Source organism: Actinia tenebrosa, unplaced genomic scaffold (genome assembly GCF_029948245.1).
Source record: "Actinia tenebrosa isolate PJP-AT-01 unplaced genomic scaffold, QUT_ActTen_1.0 PGA_scaffold11__36_contigs__length_13525064, whole genome shotgun sequence".
In the NCBI taxonomy this organism is placed as follows: Eukaryota; Metazoa; Cnidaria; class Anthozoa; order Actiniaria; family Actiniidae; genus Actinia; species Actinia tenebrosa.
In genome coordinates, this window is record NW_028292571.1 from 5,154,328 (window position 1) to 5,178,139 (window position 23,812).

General features: G+C 38.9%; 3 protein-coding genes across 3 annotated transcripts in view; 2 read left to right on the forward strand and 1 right to left on the reverse strand.

Annotated features, from left to right (window-relative positions):
• The window catches only part of LOC116307812 (putative phytanoyl-CoA dioxygenase), a 30,106-nt gene extending 22,687 nt beyond the window's left edge, over positions 1 to 7,419 (forward strand). Inside the window, exon 8 of the mRNA XM_089027470.1 lies at positions 6,421 to 7,419. The gene's annotated coding sequence lies outside the window, so the exon portion shown is untranslated. The remainder of the gene's footprint in view (positions 1 to 6,420) is intronic.
• LOC116307808 (unconventional myosin-Id) lies at positions 1,147 to 17,567 on the reverse strand. Its single transcript, XM_031718127.2, has 24 exons — positions 17,219 to 17,567; positions 14,297 to 14,390; positions 12,988 to 13,153; positions 12,223 to 12,276; positions 11,943 to 12,038; positions 11,389 to 11,508; positions 11,039 to 11,245; positions 10,506 to 10,760; positions 9,926 to 10,036; positions 9,400 to 9,459; positions 9,255 to 9,325; positions 9,069 to 9,143; positions 8,383 to 8,437; positions 7,859 to 7,936; positions 7,691 to 7,771; positions 7,092 to 7,177; positions 6,443 to 6,647; positions 5,753 to 5,874; positions 5,448 to 5,549; positions 5,116 to 5,260; positions 3,919 to 4,005; positions 3,341 to 3,451; positions 2,803 to 2,951; positions 1,147 to 2,627 (listed from the first exon to the last, which is right to left on the reverse strand). The coding sequence occupies exons 1-24, from the start codon at positions 17,520 to 17,522 to the stop codon at positions 2,444 to 2,446; spliced, it is 3,018 nt and encodes a 1,005-aa protein (XP_031573987.2). The 5' UTR covers positions 17,523 to 17,567; the 3' UTR covers positions 1,147 to 2,443.
• Positions 12,399 to 23,812, forward strand: part of LOC116291776 (putative gamma-glutamylcyclotransferase CG2811) — a 35,987-nt gene continuing 24,573 nt past the window's right edge. The window contains exon 1 of the mRNA XM_089027471.1: positions 12,399 to 12,496. The gene's annotated coding sequence lies outside the window, so the exon portion shown is untranslated. The remainder of the gene's footprint in view (positions 12,497 to 23,812) is intronic.

Below are 23,812 nucleotides of genomic sequence, written 5' to 3' on the forward strand. Positions count from 1 at the left end.
TGTTTCCACAGTTTAAGCCCTCGGGCTTTTGCAAGAGGTCCGAGAATTTGAGTGAATGAATGCGATCTATTTCCAAAAAAAACCTAACTTTTGAAAATCTAACTATTTCATGATATCGATTGAATGATGGTCGTGCCCCAAGGTTCGAATCTTGCCCCCCTCGAATAGATCGCTCGTGCCCAGCCGAGCCAATCGGACGCCAATCACTTGTATCACATCATTAGCCCACAATCACTTAGACATCAAGTCACCAATCCCACGCTAAAGGCGATGCCATGCTATGGTGTGGTGTGGTGTGGTGTGGTGTGGTGTGGTGTGGTATCAAGAGAAAATGAACTAAGAGAAGGAATTCCCCCTATATAGCCTTGTAACCATCATGTGCACAGTTTGATGCTATTTTTAAACCATTTGTTTTTCTGCACGCGCATCTACTGCGCGCGCCCTACGCTGTTTGCTTACGTTTTTGGGGTTTTTCCGTTATTTCGACTCTGCCCTGAATATGAATGTGCACGTCGAAAGCTTGGCAAATACGACAAGAAATCGAAGTCTTAATTTGTTCAACTTTCTGGAATATTTTTACATTTATTTTCCAAAGCTTTCGAGCTACATCGTCATCTTGAGGCAAATTTGAACATTTGAACATAAGAAAAGCACAAGAAAACGTTAGCAAACAGCGTAGAGCGCGCGCGTACTATGCGCGTGCAGAAAATCAAACGATCAAATAATTGATATCATTGGATGATATTTTTAGAATAGATTCTAAAAATAGCATCAAAGTGTGCACATGATGGGGCACGGGGATTCCTTCTCTTAGTTCATTTCTCTTGATGGTATGGTATGATATGAAGTGGCTTGGTGTAATATAGTGTGGAATGATATGAAGTGGTTTGGTGTAATATGGTGTGGTATTATATATGGTATTGTATGGTATGTTGTTGTATATAGCATGTATGGTATAGTATGGTGTGGCATGGTATGATATGGTGTGGTGTGGTAGTCTATAAAAGGGTGGATTTTAACCATAATTTCTCTCCCCAAAACAATTGCCCAGTGATTTATTTCATTGTTCGTTATATCGACGTCATCACTATTGTTATGCTGAGTTGTAAACCCACGGTATTAAAGATTCTAATAAAACTCGTCGCAAACAGAAATTAATTTTATTGTAGTATTTTCTTTAAAAAACATATAATATCCTGTATCTAAAATTAAAACTAGATCTAGATTTCTTTGTGCCTCTCATCGATTATACAAATGTAGTGAAAACCTTAAGCTTCACTAGGATGAAATGCCTGTATCTTGTCAGGGAGAGGACCTTAGTCTGAGTCATGATATGACCACCCCGGTAAAAATAAGCTACACAGGCAACCCATCTAAGTTCTCTGACTCCTTCATAGTGAACAGAATAGAAAGTCATACGCTAGTGCGTTGTAAAGGCCGGTTTAGACGGTAGTATTTTCGCCTACAACTATCGTATACAACACGCTCGCGCCATCCTATAACTCGAGTCGTAGCGTCACAGCCTACAACTCGCCTACGAAAGACGCGAGCATGTTGTATACGATAGTAGTAGGCGGAAATCGTACCATCTAAACCGGCCTTTAGGAAATGTTGATCTTACTCTATTCTACATGTCGCCGTGGCTTATAAACGTTATTAATACCAAATTAACAAAAATATACGATAAATATTTTGCACCGTAAATATATAGACACTTTTACAAGTGGTGGATTTGAATTTTAACATTGCATGATTAGAGTTGATCGTTAGCAGTTGCTATGGTAATCATTAGAAATAATTTACGTTCGTTTGAGCGCAGCGAATTAGAACGTTAAGATTTTTTTTACCTATGATTACTCATGTGATACTATTATTTCGCTGTATTTCAATTTAAACGTTTTAAAACTTTTTTTAAAAAATCGTATTTTCTTTTGCTGGGTCATGAAGTGAATGAAGGACAAACTTACTTGCTCCAACAAGTCTCGTGATATGGTAATTTCAGCAATATTGACCAAAGGATATGCATTCTAATTTATTGGCAGATCTAGCGGAGGTCCACTGGATACCCTCTTTCTATGAAAGGATATTTTGGAAATGTGCCGGGAACTATTATGTCCGATCGCAAGACATTACTCTGAACTAAAGCCTCAACTGATTTGCGCCTATCATTACTAGCCTGCACCTCGATACCAAAATCCTAGACCTGATATTTTAGTTGATGGTACAAAGCTTACTCGTAAATCAGTGTATAAAATTTTAAAAAAGTGCAAATTTTTCCAATGAGTCCAGCTTCCAATTCAACATGGCGGGATGGAGCACGTGACGGTTCTTTGTAAATACTGCTTTACATCGATACGTGAAAAACTAGGAACAGCGTTGACAATTTCAGCGATTAACATCAAAAGACAAAAGTGATGGAGGAAGTGGTTTTGTCGGTTGGTATTCAAGACCTTTTTTTGTTTTTACTAGACTTTGGCCACATCAAAACGAAGCCATTGTTGCCAGCTGGTTTGAAGTTTGCCGTGGAGTCGCTTGGGGCACTTTGAATTTCTAGTCGTTTGGTCTTCTTGCCCAATTGGCAATCCAGATCGTCACTCACTGTGACTGGCACACTCCTTCCATACAATCTGTAAAGATGGAGATGGGAATGAGAAATACTGCATTATAGCTAATTACCTTCCCTACCTATAGAGGCTTAGGGTTACTTAGGGTTTGCCTCATTTCAATGTCAGAGCATTCACAATTACTAATGAGCCAGGAAATCAGATCATATCAAGCTATATCATTAATTCAAAGACTTACTGAAAAACTTGAAGGTAGATGTTGGCCATCAGTTCGACCACACGATTAGCTTTTGGTTTGTTATAAAGACAAACCACGAGGTCGTTGCGATCTCTTAGTTGGATTACAATCAGCTGGTCTTTTCCGTTGGAAATTTTGAGACCTGTGACCTAAGAAAAAGTAAATGAAATACCGTCCAGGTTGAATTAAGTTACTATCGGCAATATGCATTCAAGTGGCAGCCATGTTGGATGATGTTCACTATGCTAGGTGGTTTGTACAATGTATTCATTTCAAAGGGAGTAAAAGGGGCAGCCATGTTGGATGCTGTTCACTATAAGTGGTTTGTAATCATTCCTAAGGGAATAACAGTGACAGCCATGTTGGATGATGTTCACTATAGGTGGTTTGTAATCATTCCTAAGGGAATAACAGTGACAGCCATGTTGGATTATGCCCACTATAGGTGGGTTATAATCATTCCTAAGGGAATAAAAGTGGCGGTCATGTTTGATGATGATAAAAGTGGCAGCCATGTTGGATGATCACATTTCATTACCTTCTCCAATGGAATTTTTCGCATGATTTTGTACTTCTCGGGTTCCAGTTTGAAGATAAACTTTTCGGTCAGAACAAGGATTCTCTTCACGATTTTGTTGTGCTTGTTGATCTTAATTGATTTAAACAGATGTATAGTCTTGTTAGCCTGGTTAAGCTGTGTTCATAATGTATGGCAGGTGAAAATTTGAAATGTCCAAAATAATTCTCCTTAAAGTCATACCAGTCATACATTCCCCTTAAAGTCATACCATCCCCCCGAAGCCAGGCTTGTAGTAGCTTCTTCCAAAAATTGTGCATCCCCCCCCCCCATTTTTCTGATAAAAATTTGCCCATCTGCCCCTTTTTCCTACCAAAAGTTTCCCGATCGCCCTCAATTTCATCTCCCTCCTCCCCTCTGCAATACATTATGAACGCAGCCTTGTCTCTAGTTAGTTTCTCCCAGTTGTCTGGTTTTTCTCCCTCTGCTAAACCCAAAAACCTAAATTTCAATTCCATCTGTCAGTTAGCGAAGCCCAGCCTTTGAGCCCAGGGGTTGTTTCAGGGTATCGCGATAAAAGTTCGCACTCAGTAACTGACCTTCCTTGAGAACGATGAGAAGTGAATAATATGAGTCGATGGTGGCAACGCCTTCTGGTACAAAGCACGGTCACATCCCTCGTTGGACTAAAAGAATGTATAAAACCAAGAGAATATGAACTAAGAGAAGGAATCCCCGTGCCCCATCATGTGCACACTTTGATGCTATTTTTAGAATCTATTCTAAAAATATCATCCAATGATATCATTTATTTGATCTTTTGATTTTCTGCACGCGCATAGTACGCGCGCGCTCTACGCTGTTTGCTAACGTTTTCTTGTGCTTTTCTTATGTTCAAATGTTCAAATCTGCCCTCAAGATGACGATGTAGAAATTTGAACAAATTACTACTTCAATTTCCTGTCGTATTTGCCAAGCTTTCGACGTGCACATTTATATTCAGTGTAGAGTCGCGCGAAATAACGGAAAAACCCAAAAAAACGAGAAAACAGCGTAGAGCGCGCGCAGTAAATGCGCGTGCAGAAAAACAAATGGTTTAAAAATAGCATCAAACTGTGCACATGATGGTTACAAGGCTATATAGGGGGGATTCCTTCTCTTAGTTCATTTTCTCTTGATAAAACTCTTTAATAATATAGCAAAATATGTTGCCAATTTTCTCCAGTTTTTCTTGGTATTCCCTCTTATTTACCACGATTTTCGTCATCTAGCCGTCAAAATACGATGTGGACTCCCTCGGCTACGCCTCTTGAGTCCAGGTAAATAAGAGGATACCACCTGACGAAATTGTTTTCCACACAAAATTAACAATTTTACTGGAAAACAAGGGTAAAATTTGAAATAAAAAGGGTTCAAGCGAGCGCGTGATTTGCTGACGTAATTTATTGGTATGTCCTGTCTTCCCCGGCTCTAACCAATCAGAAAGCGAGAAAATTCACAAATGTGGTAAAATATATTATTCTTGTCGTCAGAACACGGGGGTTAGTATTGTTGTATTTAGCTAGTGTTGTTTGTAGTCCACGAAACCATTTTAAACACCTCGATTATTCGTGTTTCGATCGTATGCTCAAAAATCCTTCTGGTCTTGGATTGACATATCACCTATCTCCCGACAATCTTTTTTGAAATAAGGTGTATGTCAGGAATGAGGGACACGCGCACTCTTGGCCTCCTGGAGTCACTATACTTCTTTTAACTTTCTACTTTTGAATGAATCAGAAAGTGTGCAGTTTTACCATAGACAAGTAGTCGCCATGCCATCTATCTCGCAAACCCCATGACTTCCTTTGCTTGTTCAAACAGCTGTAGGCAGAGCACTTGAGCATCACTTCGTCCATCTGGTCGTCCGGGATTGTAGAGATGAGTTTGTAGGCCCACCACCTAATCCGATGTAAACGTATATGGATGCATGATTATGATATTATTGATGACATGCTATTGATACTAATCTGATAATGATGATGATGATGATGATGATGATGATGGATCGAGATATCTAATCTTGCTGATTATGATGTAATCTTAAATGTTATTGCACGTGGTGAATATAGATAACGAGCAAATATACCTGTCATAAATAGCCTTAGCATAACTAGCTATTTGCCTGGAGCAATAAGAAGGTTCAGGCCATTCAATACTTCTTCCAAAGTCTCTTTGATCTTGGCATCGACTGCAACGAAAGAAAATAATGTAAAAACGTCAGAAAACTCTCTTGTCCAACCAAGAGATGAATAACATAAGTTTTGCTGAAAAGAAAGTATCAGCAAATAAAACGTTTCCTATCCATATGAATACACCGATCCCGTCTCCTGGGTATCAAAAGTCAGTATAATAGTATTGGATTATATCATAAAGTTAAGAACTGAAAATTACCGATATCTTTGCCTGAGTTCCTCCAGGTATCTTCGTTGTTGATGCCGTTTGAAGCAGTTCATGATCATGTAGGTAGAACGCATCTTGCGTGCTTTGTCTCTCGCAAGACCTCCACGCCAACACTAAGAATTTCAAGAATACAGTAAATCTATCATTCAACGTATCTATCAGATACATGTAATGAGAGAGTCAACCCGATTCAGTTAGTTTTATCTCAGTTCTGTTTTAAAAGGCGTTGCCGTAACACATAGGACAATAGCAGTAGGTCTTTATGCCAAAAAGAACTTTATAGGAATCCTTCAAACAAATGATGCGGTAATAACTAAGAATGGTAAAATGGCTTCTTTAAGCAGCACAACTGAGGTTTATGTCACAACTGTTAAAAAAAAAAACAAATGACGTTAATGTCCTTCACGGTCTGTTGTAAGGATTTAGAAACGAATTCCAAAACGGAGATTGAAACATCCGAATTGTCTCCCAAGGAGGCGACTTTAAGTAACAAATCGTGAGAAAATCGCGCGCTTTAAGGTCAAGAGACAAATATCGCTTGCGTCTTGCGATCTTCTTTCCTCAATCTAAGGGGAAAGCCTGGGTCTGCAATATTTCTTTTTTCAAATGTTATGGAATGTGATGCGTCTATTTATTTATAACTACTGATCTTCTTATAGCTCCGAGTACGAAGATACCTACCCTTTGGAGGAAGTTTACCATTGGTGGAATCCTCTCTGCCCTCGCTCGCTCCAATGCGAATATGGTCTGGGGACTTCGAATGAAGATCTTGTTCCTTCCATATTTGACATCTCGAGAGTAGCCCATATCTTCAATGAGAGTCTTCACGCCATCTTTGTCGCTACCGCGATAGTTTGGCCAAGTTTCGTCACAATTCATTTTGTACCTTTATAGAAAAGAATGAAAATCAGAAGAACCAAAAAATGTGGACCTATGGGTGAGCCCTGTAGAACACCGTTAGGATCCCATTTCTATTAAAGATGCCTGATGGTTTTCTACCAAGATTTACACCTTCCTCTTAGGGCACAGAAGGAGTAGGTGAGTTTAAAATATACACACATGATCATTGCAAGTTTAGTTCTCAAAATCATCACCAATCCAAGTTGCGGTAGCATGTGGTGCCGGACGTTCTAAACTATTTGCGTTGCCGGTGATTCCTACTGATGCACTCAAGATTCCGTTGAAGGTTCACAGTTATGTAAGACAGCTGTTTATCAGGAAAAAATTGCATACGTATACATCTCCGCAATTAATTTTCTTACAGTTTGAGCACCATTTCGATTACTTTTGCTCAATGTCAAGCAACTATTATTTTCTGATTCTGACTTACCTTGTGAGAAAGCGTTTGTAGTGCGTCCTGAATGCATAGCCTGCTCGTCGCACGCGAACATTTTCCAGTAAACCAAGATAGTCAACCTTTTAAGGAGAAGAGTATTTGTGCGTAAGACTACTGAGGTGAAAATACAAGGGCAATAACACTAGTAGCTGCAACAACAGCAGCTAACAACAACGGTAAATAACAAAGACTACATTACTAACATCAGGAAGAATAGAAACAGGTGGGGCACGAGTAACATCGGAACTGAACAACAAAACAGTAGCATCATAAACAACAAAAGTCAACAACGAGGAGAATAAAAACATCATAGCAAAAACAATCAATCGGGTCCAAAATCTTTAAACCATTATTCACTCTGTCTTTTACGAAATGAGTTGCAGTAATTACAACAATCCCGGCTGAGAAGCAGAATCAACAACGACAACAGCATAAGCGACAATATAGTAGCAGTTTCAGAAACGACGTACAGCTACAGCAATGCCGCAAATGGCAGTAACAACAAGGAGCAGCAACAACAGTAGTACCAGCAACCACAATGATAATAACAGAAGCCAATATCAAAAAGGGCTCTTATTTGAACTATTTCTTACCTGGTTGCCAACGACTTTTTCATCAAACAGAGAAGATGATTTGATGTCATTAGGCTTGATGCAGCGTACATAGAAAGGTCTCTGTTAGTAAACAATAAATCGGTAAGTTCGCGTCTCGAAACTATTGATTTTTTAGGATAAGATTAAACTCAAATTTGTTATAATGACCTTGGACTTGAGTTTCTCCACCAGAGCCAGCATCGAGTTTTTGAATAAAGTCCCAGCGGTAGCAGGACGTTGGGTGACCTGTCAATCAAAATATAAACCAATCATATTTCGAGTTTCGTAGTCTTTAACAAGGAAGCTAGCAAGTCACATCATAAACCAATCATATTTCAAGTTTCGTAGTCTAAGACAAGGAAGCGAGCAAGTCACAAATTATAAACCAATCATATTTCGAGTTTCGTAGTCTAAGACAAGGAAGCGAGCAAGTCACAAATTATAAACCAATCATATTTCGAGTTTCGTAGTCTATAACAAGGAAGCTAGCACGTCACGTGTTATGCCGCGCATCACATCGATATAGTCACGGGTTTGATCCTCAGACCTTCCTCGAGTTTGCGTCGTCATCCTTCTTTTCTACATCATCTTTTTGAAGACGGATCGGACCAGCCCCTGATCAGGACGCAATTCGCGTGTTACAATTAGATAACAAATATTTTGAAATATTTTACTAAAAAAACATTCTGTACCGCTGTGATGGCCTCTTGACCTTCAGGCCACATTTCTTGTAACACCTCGTGTTCACTGAAAATTTGAAATCAGCACAGTTAATTCGAAGTCTGATGTTCGTGAAATTTGGCGATTTTGAAGAAGAAATCTTGGGCGCTTGAAGAAATTCAAAGTGAGGCCACGAAATACTTAACTAGATAGAGCAGTTTTCGTATGACTGTGAAAAGCTCAGTGCCGTAAGCATGACGTGCCGTGACGGTGATGCTTTCTAGAATTGTAATTGGCTGATTTTTTTACGCGCAATGTTATTGGTCTGGCATTGCCGTGACCTTGGCGTGATCGTGTCCGCGCCGTGTTTATGCCGTGTTCCGGGTATTGGATTGGATGGAGAGTAAATTCTCGTGCAATGTGATTGGTCTGGCGTATCCCTTGCCGTGTCATGGCCGTGTTCGTGCCGTGAATTTTTCACAGTCATACGAAAACTAGCACTAATGAAAGGTTTTTCTGTGGTTTGGGGTAAACAACAAGCCGTGGGTATTTTTCGTCCTTCTTCCCGGACATTACACCGTTTAGTGTAAGTTGAGACTGCTGTTTGGGGATCTGAAGAGGCAAAATGCATGTTGGGAGTAGTAGGACAGTAAAAAGTCAAAAGTAGGATCAACAACGTGTAGCTTCCCAAACAATTAAATTGGATGAATTTGCCTACCTGTTGTAAAGAAGACGCTTGAAATCTTGATACAGTGTATCTTTGTTTTTCTTCAAGAAACCATTGACATCATAACTAAAAGAGACATAAAATTGGGCTTTGATTTTAATTCGCTTTTCTAGTGACGGGCGTGACTTTGCGGTTTAACAAGCAAGAGTCCATATGGGACATCAAGGTGATACTTACACAACATCGCCAGCAAAATGCTTGATGCCAAAGTCACGATGGAATTCCATGCTTCTGTCAGAGGGGTCAGTCTGTGTAGATAATTATATATATATTTTAAATTGACGTTTTATTTTATGTCGTTTTTGAGACGAAGGATACTCACAAGTCTGCTCTTGTAGTGATGGTGCTTTCCAAGTTTCTGGTCCATAGTCTGTAGCAGCATCTGTATGAACAAAAAGATTTTATTGCTAACTGTGCAAAGGCTGCTGAACCTTTATATTCTTGTTCGAGGTGACACAATCGATTAGACTTTATGTGGTGATTGGAATACTGATCGAAAGCAGGGCTTAACCTTAGTATTTTTTAGATATACTTTGCTCAGTTGCGAAAAGGCAAGAACGATTTGCCGAAACTCATTAGTTAAGGATGGGAAAAGCTTTCTCCTTGACCATTTTGAAAGGGCCGGACTATTTGATAGCTCCACGTGGGTTATAGAACTTCTTCGATATCTAAGTGTTCAGATGCCGGCATTTTTACTTTGGGTCATTGAAAAGTGTCACTAACTCAATCCGTCGTAAGTTTAACGAACGGTAGTCAAAACAAGAGAAAGCCGGTGCTGCGCGTGCGCGTGGAGTCGCCTGGGTGGAGGAATTAGAAAAGCGATCTAATCCTTGCCTAACAAGTTTTACCTGGTCGGTGATCTTTCCAACGTTCAAGCATCCTTCATCCATGATAGCAAAGATTCCCTTGTGGTTTTGTTCAATCAGGTCGCAGATGATTTTGTTGTTGAAATAATCGACCTTGGATGGAGAAAAGTGAGGTGTTTAACGTTAAATTCTATAGCAATGGACCAAGGAATTACAATTCAATAACCAAACGTTAATTTAGAAAGAGGAATTAGAAATGCGAGGAAAGCCAAGCGGCAATAAGTTCTTACAAAGGAACGACTGAAGCCTCTTTGTGTGGCATTTCATAAAAACATAGAATCACACGAATCTATTCCATCTCGATATGTCATGGTGGAACGTTCTTACGTGCAGCCAAATTTGTTCTCATTAGAAATGTTTGTTGAAAAAGTAGAACCTCTTTTAGGCATCCACCATCGGGGATTTTCACAGTACGGAAAAGATGATAATCAGCTACAGCGTGTAATATTACTGACATCCACTCGAAATTCTCGAGCACGGTACGGACACGGTCACGTCATATACGTCACATCAGTACAGTCTGAGTTTTTCATAGTTATAAATTTTACTCTTTCTTACTTACATCTTCCCATTCGATTCCCTCGCGGCGATACTCCTCCTGTTCTTCCTTCAACACAAGTTCGATGAAGAGCTGCTGCAGTTTCTCGTTACAGTAGTTGATGCACAACTGCTCGAAACTGTTCTTTCCAAAGATCTCGAACCCATAGATGTCAAGAACACCAATGACGGAGCACTTGCCGTGGTGTTGTTTGTCACGAATCTCTATGCTTTCGTTAATGCGGCTGACTATCCAAGTAAACAAGCGATCGTAGATGGCCTATGGGTACAAATAGAGTCGAGGCAACAAATTATGAGAAACAGTGTCATATTTTGCCACCATGTTAACTATGTTGCAAATGCCTCTCAAAACACTGGAAATCGCATTTCCGAGTTTCTCAATTTCAAAATTGTTTCTCGGAAGAGGGGGGGGGGGGGGGGCATACCGAACCCCCAAACACCCCTAGATGCGGTCACCCATTCAGAATTACGCTCCGCGGTTCCTGAGAGAGCATGGCATTCATTTAGTTCAGAACAACAATAATCGACAAAGCATACCTTAGCAAACGCATCCCTGCCATGAGACGCCTCTTCTTTGCTGTGCCCTCTCTCCATTACCTCTCCCTTCGCTGCTACCACTCTAAAGCACAAGGCTTTCTCCAGTGCCGATGGCCTGACTCCCAGTAGACCCGCAATGATTCTTAGCACATCCCTGTTTTTGATGACAACAGAGTCGTCGTCTTCGACCTCAAACCGAACATTTCCCTGCAATGAACGGAAAATAGAATTATTCAATTCAATATTATATTCGCCGCAAACTGATCTAAATAAAAATTGCGATGGGGAGGATTTACAGGCACCCCAGTACACCCATGAATACGTCCGTGCATATCAGGCTAGAATCATACCAGGTGAAGAACTGCTGCCACCAGCTGCCAGATAGTCTTCTGTTCTTCTCCTCTAAAGCCAACAGCTTTTATAGAATCGCAGTTGACTTTGTATTGTTTCTGGTCGTTGATGGTCGATATCTAAAAACAAAAGAAATTTGTCACTGAAAATTTTCTAAAGGAGCAAACAAAATCGTTATCAGTATCAGAGTAAACCTATCTTATTCTAATTCGATCTACCGGCTGCCTTATCCGCAGTTGAGTTGCAAGGTCTGTTAAAGCGATTTTTGCGGCGATTTTTTTTGCTATTTTGTCCATAATAAATAATGGTAAAAAAATTACTTGTAAAGTTTTTTTCAGGATACCAAGATTTTCCTAGACGAAAGTCTCTTTTGAAGGATGAGACCGAAAATATTTCATGTTTCCGAAAATTGCCACAAAAATCGCCACAAAAAGTCGCCAGTGTAAACGGGGCTTTAGGCATTAAGCCGTCCACCCAAGAGTGGTAAACGCATTAGAATTTTTTTCTTGTCAGTTATTTTGTGGTTGAGAGCAAAAAGAATTTATTTCCTTACCTTGACTTGCTTGCCTTGCTTGGTGTAGTAGTAGTCCATGGGATCTCCGCTCAAGCCATATTCTTGGAGAGTTTTATCTGGTGCGCCGTCTAGAAGCTAAAACAAAGACGTTGCCGTGTAGAATAACTAATCAATAAATAATTAACGTATTGTAACGATATTGACAACAAAAATGATTACAACAACCGTGATTAATGGCAATGACATATATATATATATATACACATATAATGAATGACAATAATGATAATGATATAATATTGGCAACAACGACAATTACCTGGTAAAATGAATGAAAATTTCTTTCTCCTTGTTGTTGTTTAACGACTCTTGACTAAAATTAAATGATATCTTAGTTTAAAATATTTTGAGAAAAAAAAAGACGAAAAGTGCATTATGGGAGTTTTGCATATTTTGATCCACAGGAATCCCATGACCCACTTGTAATCGTGCATGAAGAAAATGGTGCATGGCAGGCACAAGGTTATGAAGACTGCTCTTCACTTTTCCTCCTCTGTCCACTTTAATTTTGAGGTCAAGAATATGAGTACCAAGTAAGTAGGTTATTATTTAAGACTTATTATTGTTTTTTGCTTGTCAAGAATTAGAATTGGTAAAATTTTTACTTGGAGAAGTTTCTTTTAAACACTTGACTTTCAAAAATCTACTAGTTTTTCTAAAAAAGTAAGTCAATAATTCGTGAATATGCAAGTTATTGACGTGTAGAGGAGCTATCCTCTCCTTAGTTTAAGGTCTAAGCAAGTTAAATTGCGTCCAATGTCGTCAGATTTCGACTTGATTTACTACAGTGCTAAAGAAAAGGCCAGTGCAGTTTAGTAGCTATTGCAGAAGGTTGATGAAGGTTATATGTTGCTTGTTCAGTGTTGCCAAGACTGATTTTTCCTGCATATTTTTTCTTTTCTTTGCTGAAATTATTTACATATGAATGTAATATGTTTCAAGCTCAGTAAGCTACATACATATGCAACAAAAACTTCCCCAACCGTTTTTGAAATAGCTTTGTATACTTGTTTTGTTTGAATACCTTTTCCAGTAGATAGTTGAAAATATGTCCCCCAATGGGATCCCCTTTGAAGTCAAAGTCAATGTCCATGTATTTTCCAAAACGACTGGAATTGTCATTTCGGTTTGTCCTGGCATTCCCAAAACTCTCCAATATGACATTAGATTTGAGGAGAATATCTTTGACCCTACGAGATGCAAAATTGATAAAAATATAAAAATTAACTCACCCTAACTACATGAAATATTTGAGACTTAGAAATAGTATAGAATTGAAAGGCAATAAATAAACGAAATGATAAAATGCTATAAGAAATCGTAGATTAAAATTTAAAGACTAAGAGACAAAACTGATAAATTGATTGGCTCTTTCTTATGGTGCTGCATGTACATGTGCAAGGCACCCAAAGCATAAAGATAATAAAACAATAGCCGAGGATAATGAATTTGGAGCTAATAAAATAACTGTTGTGAATGTCGCATTCTTATTAGTTTGCAGCACCTGCTTTATGAGAGCACATTGCACGCACTTTCTGTTGCATCATTACTACACTGTATCTAAAATAAAGGCTATTGTAATTTGTATTTTATAAAAGAAATAAAAAACTTGCTTGCTGTGCTGTGTGGAGTTATAAAGCACTTGGGGATTGGCAGAACACTCGAGAAGTGTTGAGAAGCACTCCGCTATGCGTCATGCTTCTCCTAACCTTCTCCTCGTGTTCTTCCAACCCCAGTGCTCTATGACTGCACACAGCATGCGCACATGTTTTCTATTTCTTCAATATACCCTGCAAAATAAAAACCCTAACCTGGAATACAATAAAGTTTTCTACACCAAGAAAGACCCAATTAATTGAATAAGTTAAATGTGGTTGATTGGTTACCATGTAGTTGATTTTACTCCAACAAGACAGTTATGATTTCAAGTATTATTCAATCAAAATACCATAGGCACTGTACAAGCAAGAATATTTCTATTTCCATGACTTTGGCATGCCTTGATCCTTCTTTTACTAGTAACCACACCCTTATTCATGAATTAAATAGTGGGATGCTGATTTTCTTCTTACTCATATCCACTACATTTTAGCATCCCCCTTCCCTTACTTTATTTCCATTAGAGCTTTTGATTTAAGAAAATGAGAAAATTATTATTGAATTTGGATTTTAAAATTCCATTAGCTTTATCATTAATAATTTGCTTAACCATCTATAGCTGCTGTAGGCTGATCTTAACAACGATGTGTATAAAGGTACATTATTTCATAATAGTTTTGATCAATAATTGAATTTTAATACTTGTCTAAAAATGAAACTATTTATTCTTTTACCCTTCAATTTCTTTTTGTTTTGAGACATTTGTAATGGCAGCGATGAAATTCATGATGATTTTTGAGGCTTCTGTCTTCCCAGAACCACTCTCACCTACGAATTTAAAAACAAGGGAAAAAAGGGATGAATAAAATTGAGGAAATTAAATTTAACTTTGAAAATTTCACACACCTGTGGTTTTGGTTTCAATTAGCTTAAAAATATTTCTAGGTTGGCCAAAACCAGACAAGGGCATAATGGGTTAATGCATATCATATAAAATAGAGTTCATGAATTTAGGAAAGAGGATTAAGATCAGTTTTGCCATGAGGCAAGCCTGAAACTCATGAATTTGTTTGACTCAGACAGAAAGCTTGTTAGTGTTAACGCAGCCACATGGCTGCCTTTAAATTTCCCACCCACATTAGGAAGACCCTATTAAAAGGTCAGACAGTGTGTTTTTTTTTATAAGGATGGGCCAGATATTTATAATATTTGTGTGCAACCACCAGTGCCTTATTTTTAATTTTTAAAACAGTTAAACTAAAATTATTAAAATTATACAAAGGAAATGCCACACATTCCATTGAAAAAGGCTGGTTTTTGTTCGTTGTCTAGTTAGCCTTGCATTCATGAAAGAAAGGTCAATATTGAGAAGGGTCAATTATATCATAAAAGTATTGTCTACATAATGAAAAATAAGATTTGAAAATAACTTAAACAATTATTATTCCATTTACTGTTTAACAAAATTCTTTTGAGAAATGAAAGAAAGGACACTCAAACCATAAACAATGATTTATATTATTTCCTGAACTTTCTATACTAGTGTTTCAACAACACAGCATGGATCATTGTGTTCTAATAGTGTTTAAAATAAATCTTATTTCCAATCAAGGGATGATTTACAGCATACATTTAAAAAAAAGTGATGAAAACTCAAAGTGTTCACAGTTTGGGTGTACTCACTGTAAAATGTAAAACTAGTTTGTACATATATAATTTTTGTTTTTGGTTTTGGGTGCTATTTCAATCATGCATTATCGTCCTTTTTTTTTTTTTTTTTTTTTTTATCACGAGGGTAGCACTTAATAGCCAGTGGCTAACAAACCTGTGGCCCTCATTCCATGATCGAATTGGAATTTAGGAGTTGATTTTTGCGGAGGGAGGAAAACCGGAGAACCCGGAAAACCCTCGAAGCACAGGAGAGAACCAACAAACAACTCTACTCATATACAACACCGAACCCGGCGGGACTCAAACTCGGGTCGCATTGATGAGAGGCGAGCGCTCACACCGCTACACCACCCGTGCTTCCCATTACACTTGATTACTAAATTTCTTTATCAGGTAAAACAAAATATTTAAATTTGAGCTGTTTTATTGAAGTGAACTATTATCATAAAGGTACTCTTAGCTTTTGATTTTGAAGATATAGAAATATAGATAAGTTATAGTGCTTGGGAATGAGGTTATTCTGGGCGAAAGACCCTTGGAATTAAATTTGGAAAAATTAATTTCTGACCTCGGTGGGAAATTAATTTTTCGGAAATTAATTTATGTCGAAATTTAGGTAGGAAAATAGGTCGGAAATTAATTTTTCCGAATTTATTTCCAAGGGTCTTTCGCCCAGAATAACCTCATTCCGAAGCACTATAACTTATCTATATTTCTATACCTTGTATTTCATAAGTGCTAAGCAGTCCACATATTCTCATCTTTTGATTTTGAATAAAGATCATCATTTACGTATCAGTAGTTAAGTATCATTGTCAGTTTTGTAAATTAAATATATGAATTTTTCATTAAAATGTAAATTAAAATGTGCTCACAACCAAGGCATCTAAATGTTAGTATCCTTATGAATTACTCTTACAAGCAGTTATATATGCACCATGATTTATTTTAGCAAAAATATATTAAGAGTAAAATTTACCATAAATTTAAAACGTTTTCCCAAACACACAAAACCGTTGTACCATGATATTATGTAATAAGATTTATAATCAAATCTTTCAACATTTTCACTAGATACAACAATTTTACTAATAAATTTATTAGTCATTTAAAAAAATATATATTTAAAAAAATTCTTAATACTTATTGGTATGCATTTGCACTTAATTCTTATTATTTCTTGCGAATTATTTTCGAGAATGATGACGTCGTATTGACGTTTTGCCTAAATAATACCTCGAACCATGCATAAAATACCTATTGTTTTCAAAATTCTTTCATTGTTTCTTATCAGTCATTTCACTCCTCTCCATAGCAACTCCAGTTCCAAATTCAAAATTCACACCATGGGGTTGCAACGTAAGAAAACATTCTATTCATTTCAATTCTCTAATCAAGAAAGAACTTAAAAGTTGAAAGTATTTTTAAGTATTACTAATTTTTTGAAAAAGTTTGAAAACTGTTAAATTCAAAGTGTCTGTGGCTTGGGATCAAAGGATTACTCCAATTAAAAGAATTCTTTCATGTACAAAAACCGTCATGAGCTTAAATATGCAAACTACAGGTCTTAAAACATGGAAACAAATTAAGCTTATAGGATACACCACAAAATCACAGATATTCAGCATTTCAGTATTCAATATTCCCTAGAAATACAAAATGTCCTCACCTGACAGAGTGAAATTTGTAAAGGTTTCAAAGGGCAATTTATCATTTATCATAAAATAACGTTATTAAGACTCCAATATAAATATTTATTCAAATAAAATTCGAAAAAGTTTTCGTGACAAGTTTTGGTTCTCAAATTTAAAATTCAGTTAATTTGAAGTGTGATTTATTGACACCTTCAGACAAAAATGACTATGGTCAAAGTGCCAAAAAGTGATGTTCAAAACATACAAAATAAGAAATAAAAAACTGTAAAATGAGAGTCAATGATAATTTCTCTAATGAAGTGGAATGATTTAGTAGAACATTAAGCTTACCAGAGATAATAATGCAACTGTCTTCAGAGTTTCTCTTCATCGTAGTGTAGGCAGCATTGGCCAAGGCGAAAATATGAGGTGGCTTTTCGTACATTTCTGATTTACGATATTCTTTGACTTTATCCTGCCCATAAATATCTAAAGTCGTGTAAGGATTCACTGAGACTACTACCTCGCCAATGTAGGTGTAAATTCGCTCTTTTTCGAATCGAGTGTCAAGGTTTTCCATGAAGGCAGATTTAGTGATTTCGTCCAAAAGGACGAAATCCCCTGTGCCATATTCTGGACTTTCTTGCTCCGCCATGATGAAGAATATCTTCTCTCTCGAGTAGCACACCGCTAAGCATATATTTCTTATATTGTTGAACAATTCTGATTGGTTCATATAAATATACTACACTATATAAGCCAATCAGAGAGTTGGAACGGATGATTTGGGTTTTCTTGGGTGTGTGGGCTGTCGATTTATTAGTCACGCTATTCAATCCAACACTTAACAAGGCTTTTATCTTATCAAACATCGATCACATACACAGGTAAATCTTAAATTATTCATTCAGATATAAACTTAACGTGGTTTGAAAGCCTTGGAACGATTAAGGGTATTTTTTTATGCCTAGTTGATCAAATATTGATCAAATGAGACAATCAAAAACCACTGTCTGATGATGTTTTCAAATATTTTTAATGCTTCAGTTATTTCCCCTGATCAAAGTAAATACGTCAATAGAGGTCAGAACAAAACTTCAGGGGTCAAATACCCTCATGATTGACGTAGTAAATAAACATATTTTCTCCAAGCGGCCCAGGATCGAGGGGGCGGTAGAAATATGTCGTAGATAGACACTGTTATCACAGGTGATGGTATTGAAGTGTAACGTCTAGAAAGTACTAATAAACTCCGATAAACAAAGTTCATAGAATTTGAAATATTTAATGATAACATATATAAACTCATTAGTAATAATTTATGCATGTTTTTATAAATAATTTGCCTGTCCCAGTCTAGTTCGACACGATTCCTCACTTTAATATGAGATGATTATTGCACGCGGGGCACTCTACATTCCCTGGAAGTATCCACGAGAATGCTCGCTAGAATTTTGCAAGTTTAATTCACGATAGTGTGGCGAAATTGGATGAACGCGTATCCAACTTTATGAACGCAAATCCAATTTGAACTTTGAAAAAAGAAAGATAGGATGCGATATGCGATGCGCAAAAAAATTGGTAGCAAAAGCGGGGTTCATTCAAGATACTAAATTGGTATGACTGGATGTGACATCATCTCCTGTTCGCTGAAACTGAACCGAATGTGGTTAGTATAGGAAATCGCACGATCTCGAGTACAATACACCAGTTTTACATTCAATGTATACCGCTGTTTTTGAAGACCACAGACTCATTTGCACAGGCTTAGCATTGTTTATAAGTCAGCTATTCACAGAAGCCATTAAAAGTCCGTGGGATTTCAAAACATTGGTATTGTTCAAGTTGCATATTGACATTTGCAAATGACTTACTCTTAAGCGAGGCTAAGCCTGCGGACATGAGTCTTGTGTCTTAAAACACAGCGGTATTTACGGAATGAGAAAAGGGACTATTCGGAATAGAGGCTTTGCACCATTACGTGCCGGCGTCCATAATACAGCTTGGTCTGCCTGTGGTTAGATGGCAGAACATTAAAACTCAGGGAATAAACTCCTTTGCTCTCGGAAATTGAATTATTTTTCTTGTAAAACGATTGTATTGTTCCTGCCCCCTTACATGGCTGGACCATCACAAGAACTTTCAAAACATCACGAGTAAGAGAGAAGATCGTGCGATTTTTTGTTTACTAATACACTCAACAAAATTGAGCAACTTTTAATTAAACTGGGTACTATTAACGATTTAATTGTACTTCCCTTGTCCAATCAGAATCGAGTAATTTTGTTAAGTGTATCATAACGACTAAAAGATCTAGCTGTCTTCCTGCGGAGGCGCAGGTTCCCGTAGTGCAGGGCGTATATGCTCAAATAACAAAACATTTTATGACAGAGCAAAAGAAGAACAAGAAATCTTTTATACTCCACTAAAATCAGAAAGATGGCAATCTTCCAATACGATTTTACAATTTTGAAATACATTGTGTGACCGGAGTTCCTGTTAGGCATGATTCCAGCTCAAGTTGCTTCAGATCCATTCATCGTGCTGGCGCACCCTGTTTAATACGTGCATCCTTCTATAACAAACAGGTTTTCGGTTTCCCTTGTGTTACGCTACTGTACTCTTGTAATTGATTGATACTGTTATTGATAGCCTCATCTCCTCTTGTAACATGGACAAACATAACTATAAACAACATACGAAGAGATAACTAGCTAAAAACTAGTGTGAGCTGCGTCGGTGTTTCTAATGAAACAGTAATGATAAAAGGGTAAATTTTACACTGTGAAAAGATGAAAAAACTTACTTTATTTACTTAAGTTTTTTTCATCTTTTCACGGTGTAAAATCATTACTATAAACAACATATGCACATGTTGCGACTCTTCACTAACGGGTACTAGGAAAGAAAAGGCTATTGTTCATGGTTCTGACTCCTCTTAGTTACCGTTGCTATGTCCCCCAAGCTTAACGAATTGTCTTGAATATCTCAGAACTTAAAACTCTGATTGCGGAAAATTGATTATAAAGATATTGAAAATTGATTCTGTGTTTCAATAGTTTACTGTCCTGCGAAAAGAATATAAAATTGCCTCGTAGTCCTTGTAGTACTCTTTAAAACAGATAATGAGTAGTTGTTTGTGGGACAAGATTATAATTCCATTGGGAAATCTGCTACAATGGTGATTGGTTCGCCTGTCTGACTCGAAAGTACGCTTGCACACAATGCACGCTCTAAGGTGCCTGAAGTTGCGATTATACCGTGCAAATTTCTCTGCAACTTGTCTCGCAACAGCGTTGCGACACAATTTGCAAGAGTGTTTGAAAGATGCAATCGTTGCCCAAAAGTGGAAACGAATTCTACTTTTCGCAGCTATTGCTGCAACTTGTCTCGCAACATTCTTTCAAATTGCGCTGTAGATTACAAGCTGCAATGCTCTTAAGGTGCTGACACGCGGTGCAACATTGCAAGCAACAAATTTAAATCGGGGTGACACACATTGCAACGAAATCACGCAACATCGCTTGTGTCAGCCTATATAAATTTATAAATTTGGTACAAGCTGATTGGCAGGAAATTTCAAAACGTTGGAGGTAATGTTGCAGCCATGTTCACATGATAAAATTTGTTTGAGTAGAGCGCGATTCAACTTCAGGTTTGTTGCATGCAAAGTTGCGTGCAACAAGTTTGGAGTAGATACGCAGCAACAGTCCTGTTGCGTGCAATGTTGCATGCAGTGCATGTTGCACCGTGTCGGTCAGCACCTTCACACTGCTTGTGTCGCAACGTTGTTGCGAGACAAGTTGCGGAGAAAATTGCTCCGTGTATTCGTGCTTCGAGACTGTGCATGTGCCTTAGTGCTTATCATTGTGTTGTCTATGATATCTAAAAGAAACACAGGGACTGTTAAGAGAAGCAGCAGGTAGGGGGACTCGCGATCGATGCCAAAGATATACGGGTTTAACTCGCGGATTTACGAAGACGGGTACAGCAGATTTACCGCAAACGGAGGTTAAAATATTCCTTAGATATACATGGCCACCATCAACGACATTCAAAACAAAACTGTGCGCAGGCTCGGAAATCAGGTGATGGATAACTCAGACGCTGACTTTGTCTTCGCTACATTTATGGAGGGAAAGACAGACAAAACTATGAATCACAAAATGGCTGAAAAGATAATCAACAGAATGCCGGCCGGTGACTACCGTTTGGAGTTGACATTCGTAAAGTACTTAGACGGTGAGTGGATAATAGAAAAGGGTCGTAATCCTATCAGAGCGTCTGGTAAGCAGAACCTGTTCGTTTTGAATAAGCACACACGACCGGGAGCACTTGAGGGAATAGACATGCTCTTCTACGAGGTCGCTTACCCGGTTACCGTGGTCATCTACGGTGCATACGAAATTAAGAAGCCGGACGTTAAGAAGCTTAAACCAATGCGACATCCTGGTAACTGCGTTGGGAAGCTGGTTAGGGAGTTTTTCGAGGATTCCTCTCGGGGTGGTAAGCTTACGCCAAAAAGAAGAGAAGCCATCAGGAAATGGGAGCATTCTACTCGTAAAACTGGAGGAACCATCGAAAACATCAAGAAGTTGGAAACCACGTTAGGAAGGCGAATCCATGTGAAAGATATCACCGACGGCTTTATTTACCCAGGAACGCATAAATACGAAGGCAAAGGTGCTCCCATAGTCATTTACCAACATAACGCGCACGCGTGGAGGGAGTTGAGGTTCCCAAGAAAGAAGGAGACAAAGGTCTATAAGAATTCCCCATTGACAGAATTAGTTCATGAGAATTCTATTTGGTTAATGGATTCAGAAGGATGTCAATTCATGACGCAAGATGGTACTTTATACCGACCAGAAGTGGAACATCAACGCATTAAAAGCGCCTGCGAAACCCTTGGTGAGGACTTTTCAGACGAAGTGCTCAGCTCTCGCAGCTTGGACTTCTTAGCCGCGAAGAAAAGGAACGGCTGGAAACCTACCCCAAAAGAGTTCAAAGATATCTCCAAAGCTTGCGTAGAACACGGTCACGGCGGTCTTTGGAATATGGAGTACAACGAAGACGAGTACGTGTCGTTGGATATGAAACACTGTTACCCCGCCAGTTTCAAAGGCCTTGGGGATTGTAAGGAGTATTATGACCGTTACGGACATCCAGACTCCCAATTCTTTAGGGTGTCACTACCGGGTTACTACGACGCCCCAGCAACGGGATTCATCAGACTGACCACCTGGGAGTTAGCAAAAGACTTACATCCCATAATTTACGCGTGGTATGGGAAGCACCTGCAGGAGAAAGAATGGATACCCATACCCCTACTGAAGTTCCTCGAAGAGCGCAAGCTTTTAAAATACACAGCGCATGAAGCCATACTCTGCCATAGCGCCTTTACACAATGGCTTCCAGAGCACAACCCCACAGCGCGTGTGGTCATAGGTAAATTCACACAGGGCGCAAAAGAAGGCGAAAAACACATGCAGCGACGCTTAATAACAGACGCCGGTGAGCTAAGCTTCCTCATAAAACGTGCACATGACCAAGGAACAATGGTATCCGTAGAGAAATGGGACTACTTCATAGAAGGTCAAAAAGAACAGAAATGGAATGCGCTGTGTTATTACCAAGACCATCGACCACAGTATTACCATCTGCGTGCCAGCATGCTAGCATATGCGCACATCAATCTCTTAGCAATGCTGCTACGGTTTGACAAAGAGGACATCCCACGCGTAGCCACGGATTCCTTGTATGTAAAGCCAGAAGTGTTAGAGAAGATGCAGGAGTTCTACACTGCCGATGAACTTGCAGAAAGTGGTCAATGGCGCGTCAAAGATGAGGAGATAAAAGCATGGAGAGGCCGTGTAGAATATCACGGAGAACATCTTTACGGTAGCGTGGAACCAACCGGGGAGCCTCTACCGTCGGTTGCGGACCCAATCTCTTACCAACGCTTCTCTTACCTTTACGGAACGGGAGGCAGTGGTAAAACTACCAGGGTTTTGGAACTCTTTCCAAAGATAAAGGTGTTAACGCCAACGCACCGTCTGGAAAGAGAATTAACGGAGATGGGTTACGACGCGCAGACCTACCACAGCTTCTTCCGCTGGAATGGTCAAAAGTGGGTACCAGAAGCCATCCACGACATACCCCCGGTGATACTTTGGGATGAGATTTGCACCGTTCCTTTAGAAATCCTGCAGGAATTTGTAGAATTCCTCCGTGGAAAGTGTCAAGTGATATTCGCCGGAGATCCTTGCCAGCCTCCTCCAATAACCGGAGAGATGCCCCATAAATGGTTAAAAGAAATGGTAGACCACTCCGAAGAAATTAACACCGACTACCGCAGTAAGGATCAAATAAGAAACCTGAAAGCAGAACTTCGGGGCCTTAGTGACGCGGAACAAAACAAGATACTACGCAAGAGGGTACGAGCGAAGAAATACGAGGACTTCCTTCACACATGGCATCCAAAGGATTTGGTGCTAAGCAGCAAACGCGCATCACAGTCTCGCATACAGAAAGACTTGCTAAATATACACCGAGAGCGCTTCCCTACACATCCCGTACCTGTTTCTTACAAACCCCACGATACCCGAATGCAAAAAAGAGATGTCTGGGTACCTGGTACCGACATCCAACTACAAAATGCTGTAACACATGATAAAGCCTGGGTACCCATAGAAAAGGTGGAAAAAATTACCTCCCACCCAGATTGGCGCTTAGGTTACTGCATGACAGTCCACAGCGCGCAGGGGCTTACCATAAAAGAAACCTTATGGATCATAGACCAGCGGCTGTGTTGGAGCAACCTTATCTACACCGCTGTAAGCCGTGTGGAATACGCAAAACAGTTAAAAAGAGCCTGGGGGCCACAAATGCGTTACGACCGCACCCCAGAAGACATAGCAAAGGAGAACATTGCTAAGAAACTCC

Excerpts from the sequence above, each read along its gene's own strand:
- LOC116307808 (XM_031718127.2), bottom strand. The coding sequence starts at position 17,522 with ATGGCGGAGCAAGAAAGTCCAGAATATGGCACAGGGGATTTCGTCCTT. Across the intron at positions 7,772-7,858 it reads TGGAGAAACTCAAGTCCAAG|AGACCTTTCTATGTACGCTG; the intron begins GTCATTATAACA and ends GTTTACTAACAG. Across the intron at positions 5,875-6,442 it reads TGGTAAACTTCCTCCAAAGG|TGTTGGCGTGGAGGTCTTGC; the intron begins GTAGGTATCTTC and ends TGAAATTCTTAG.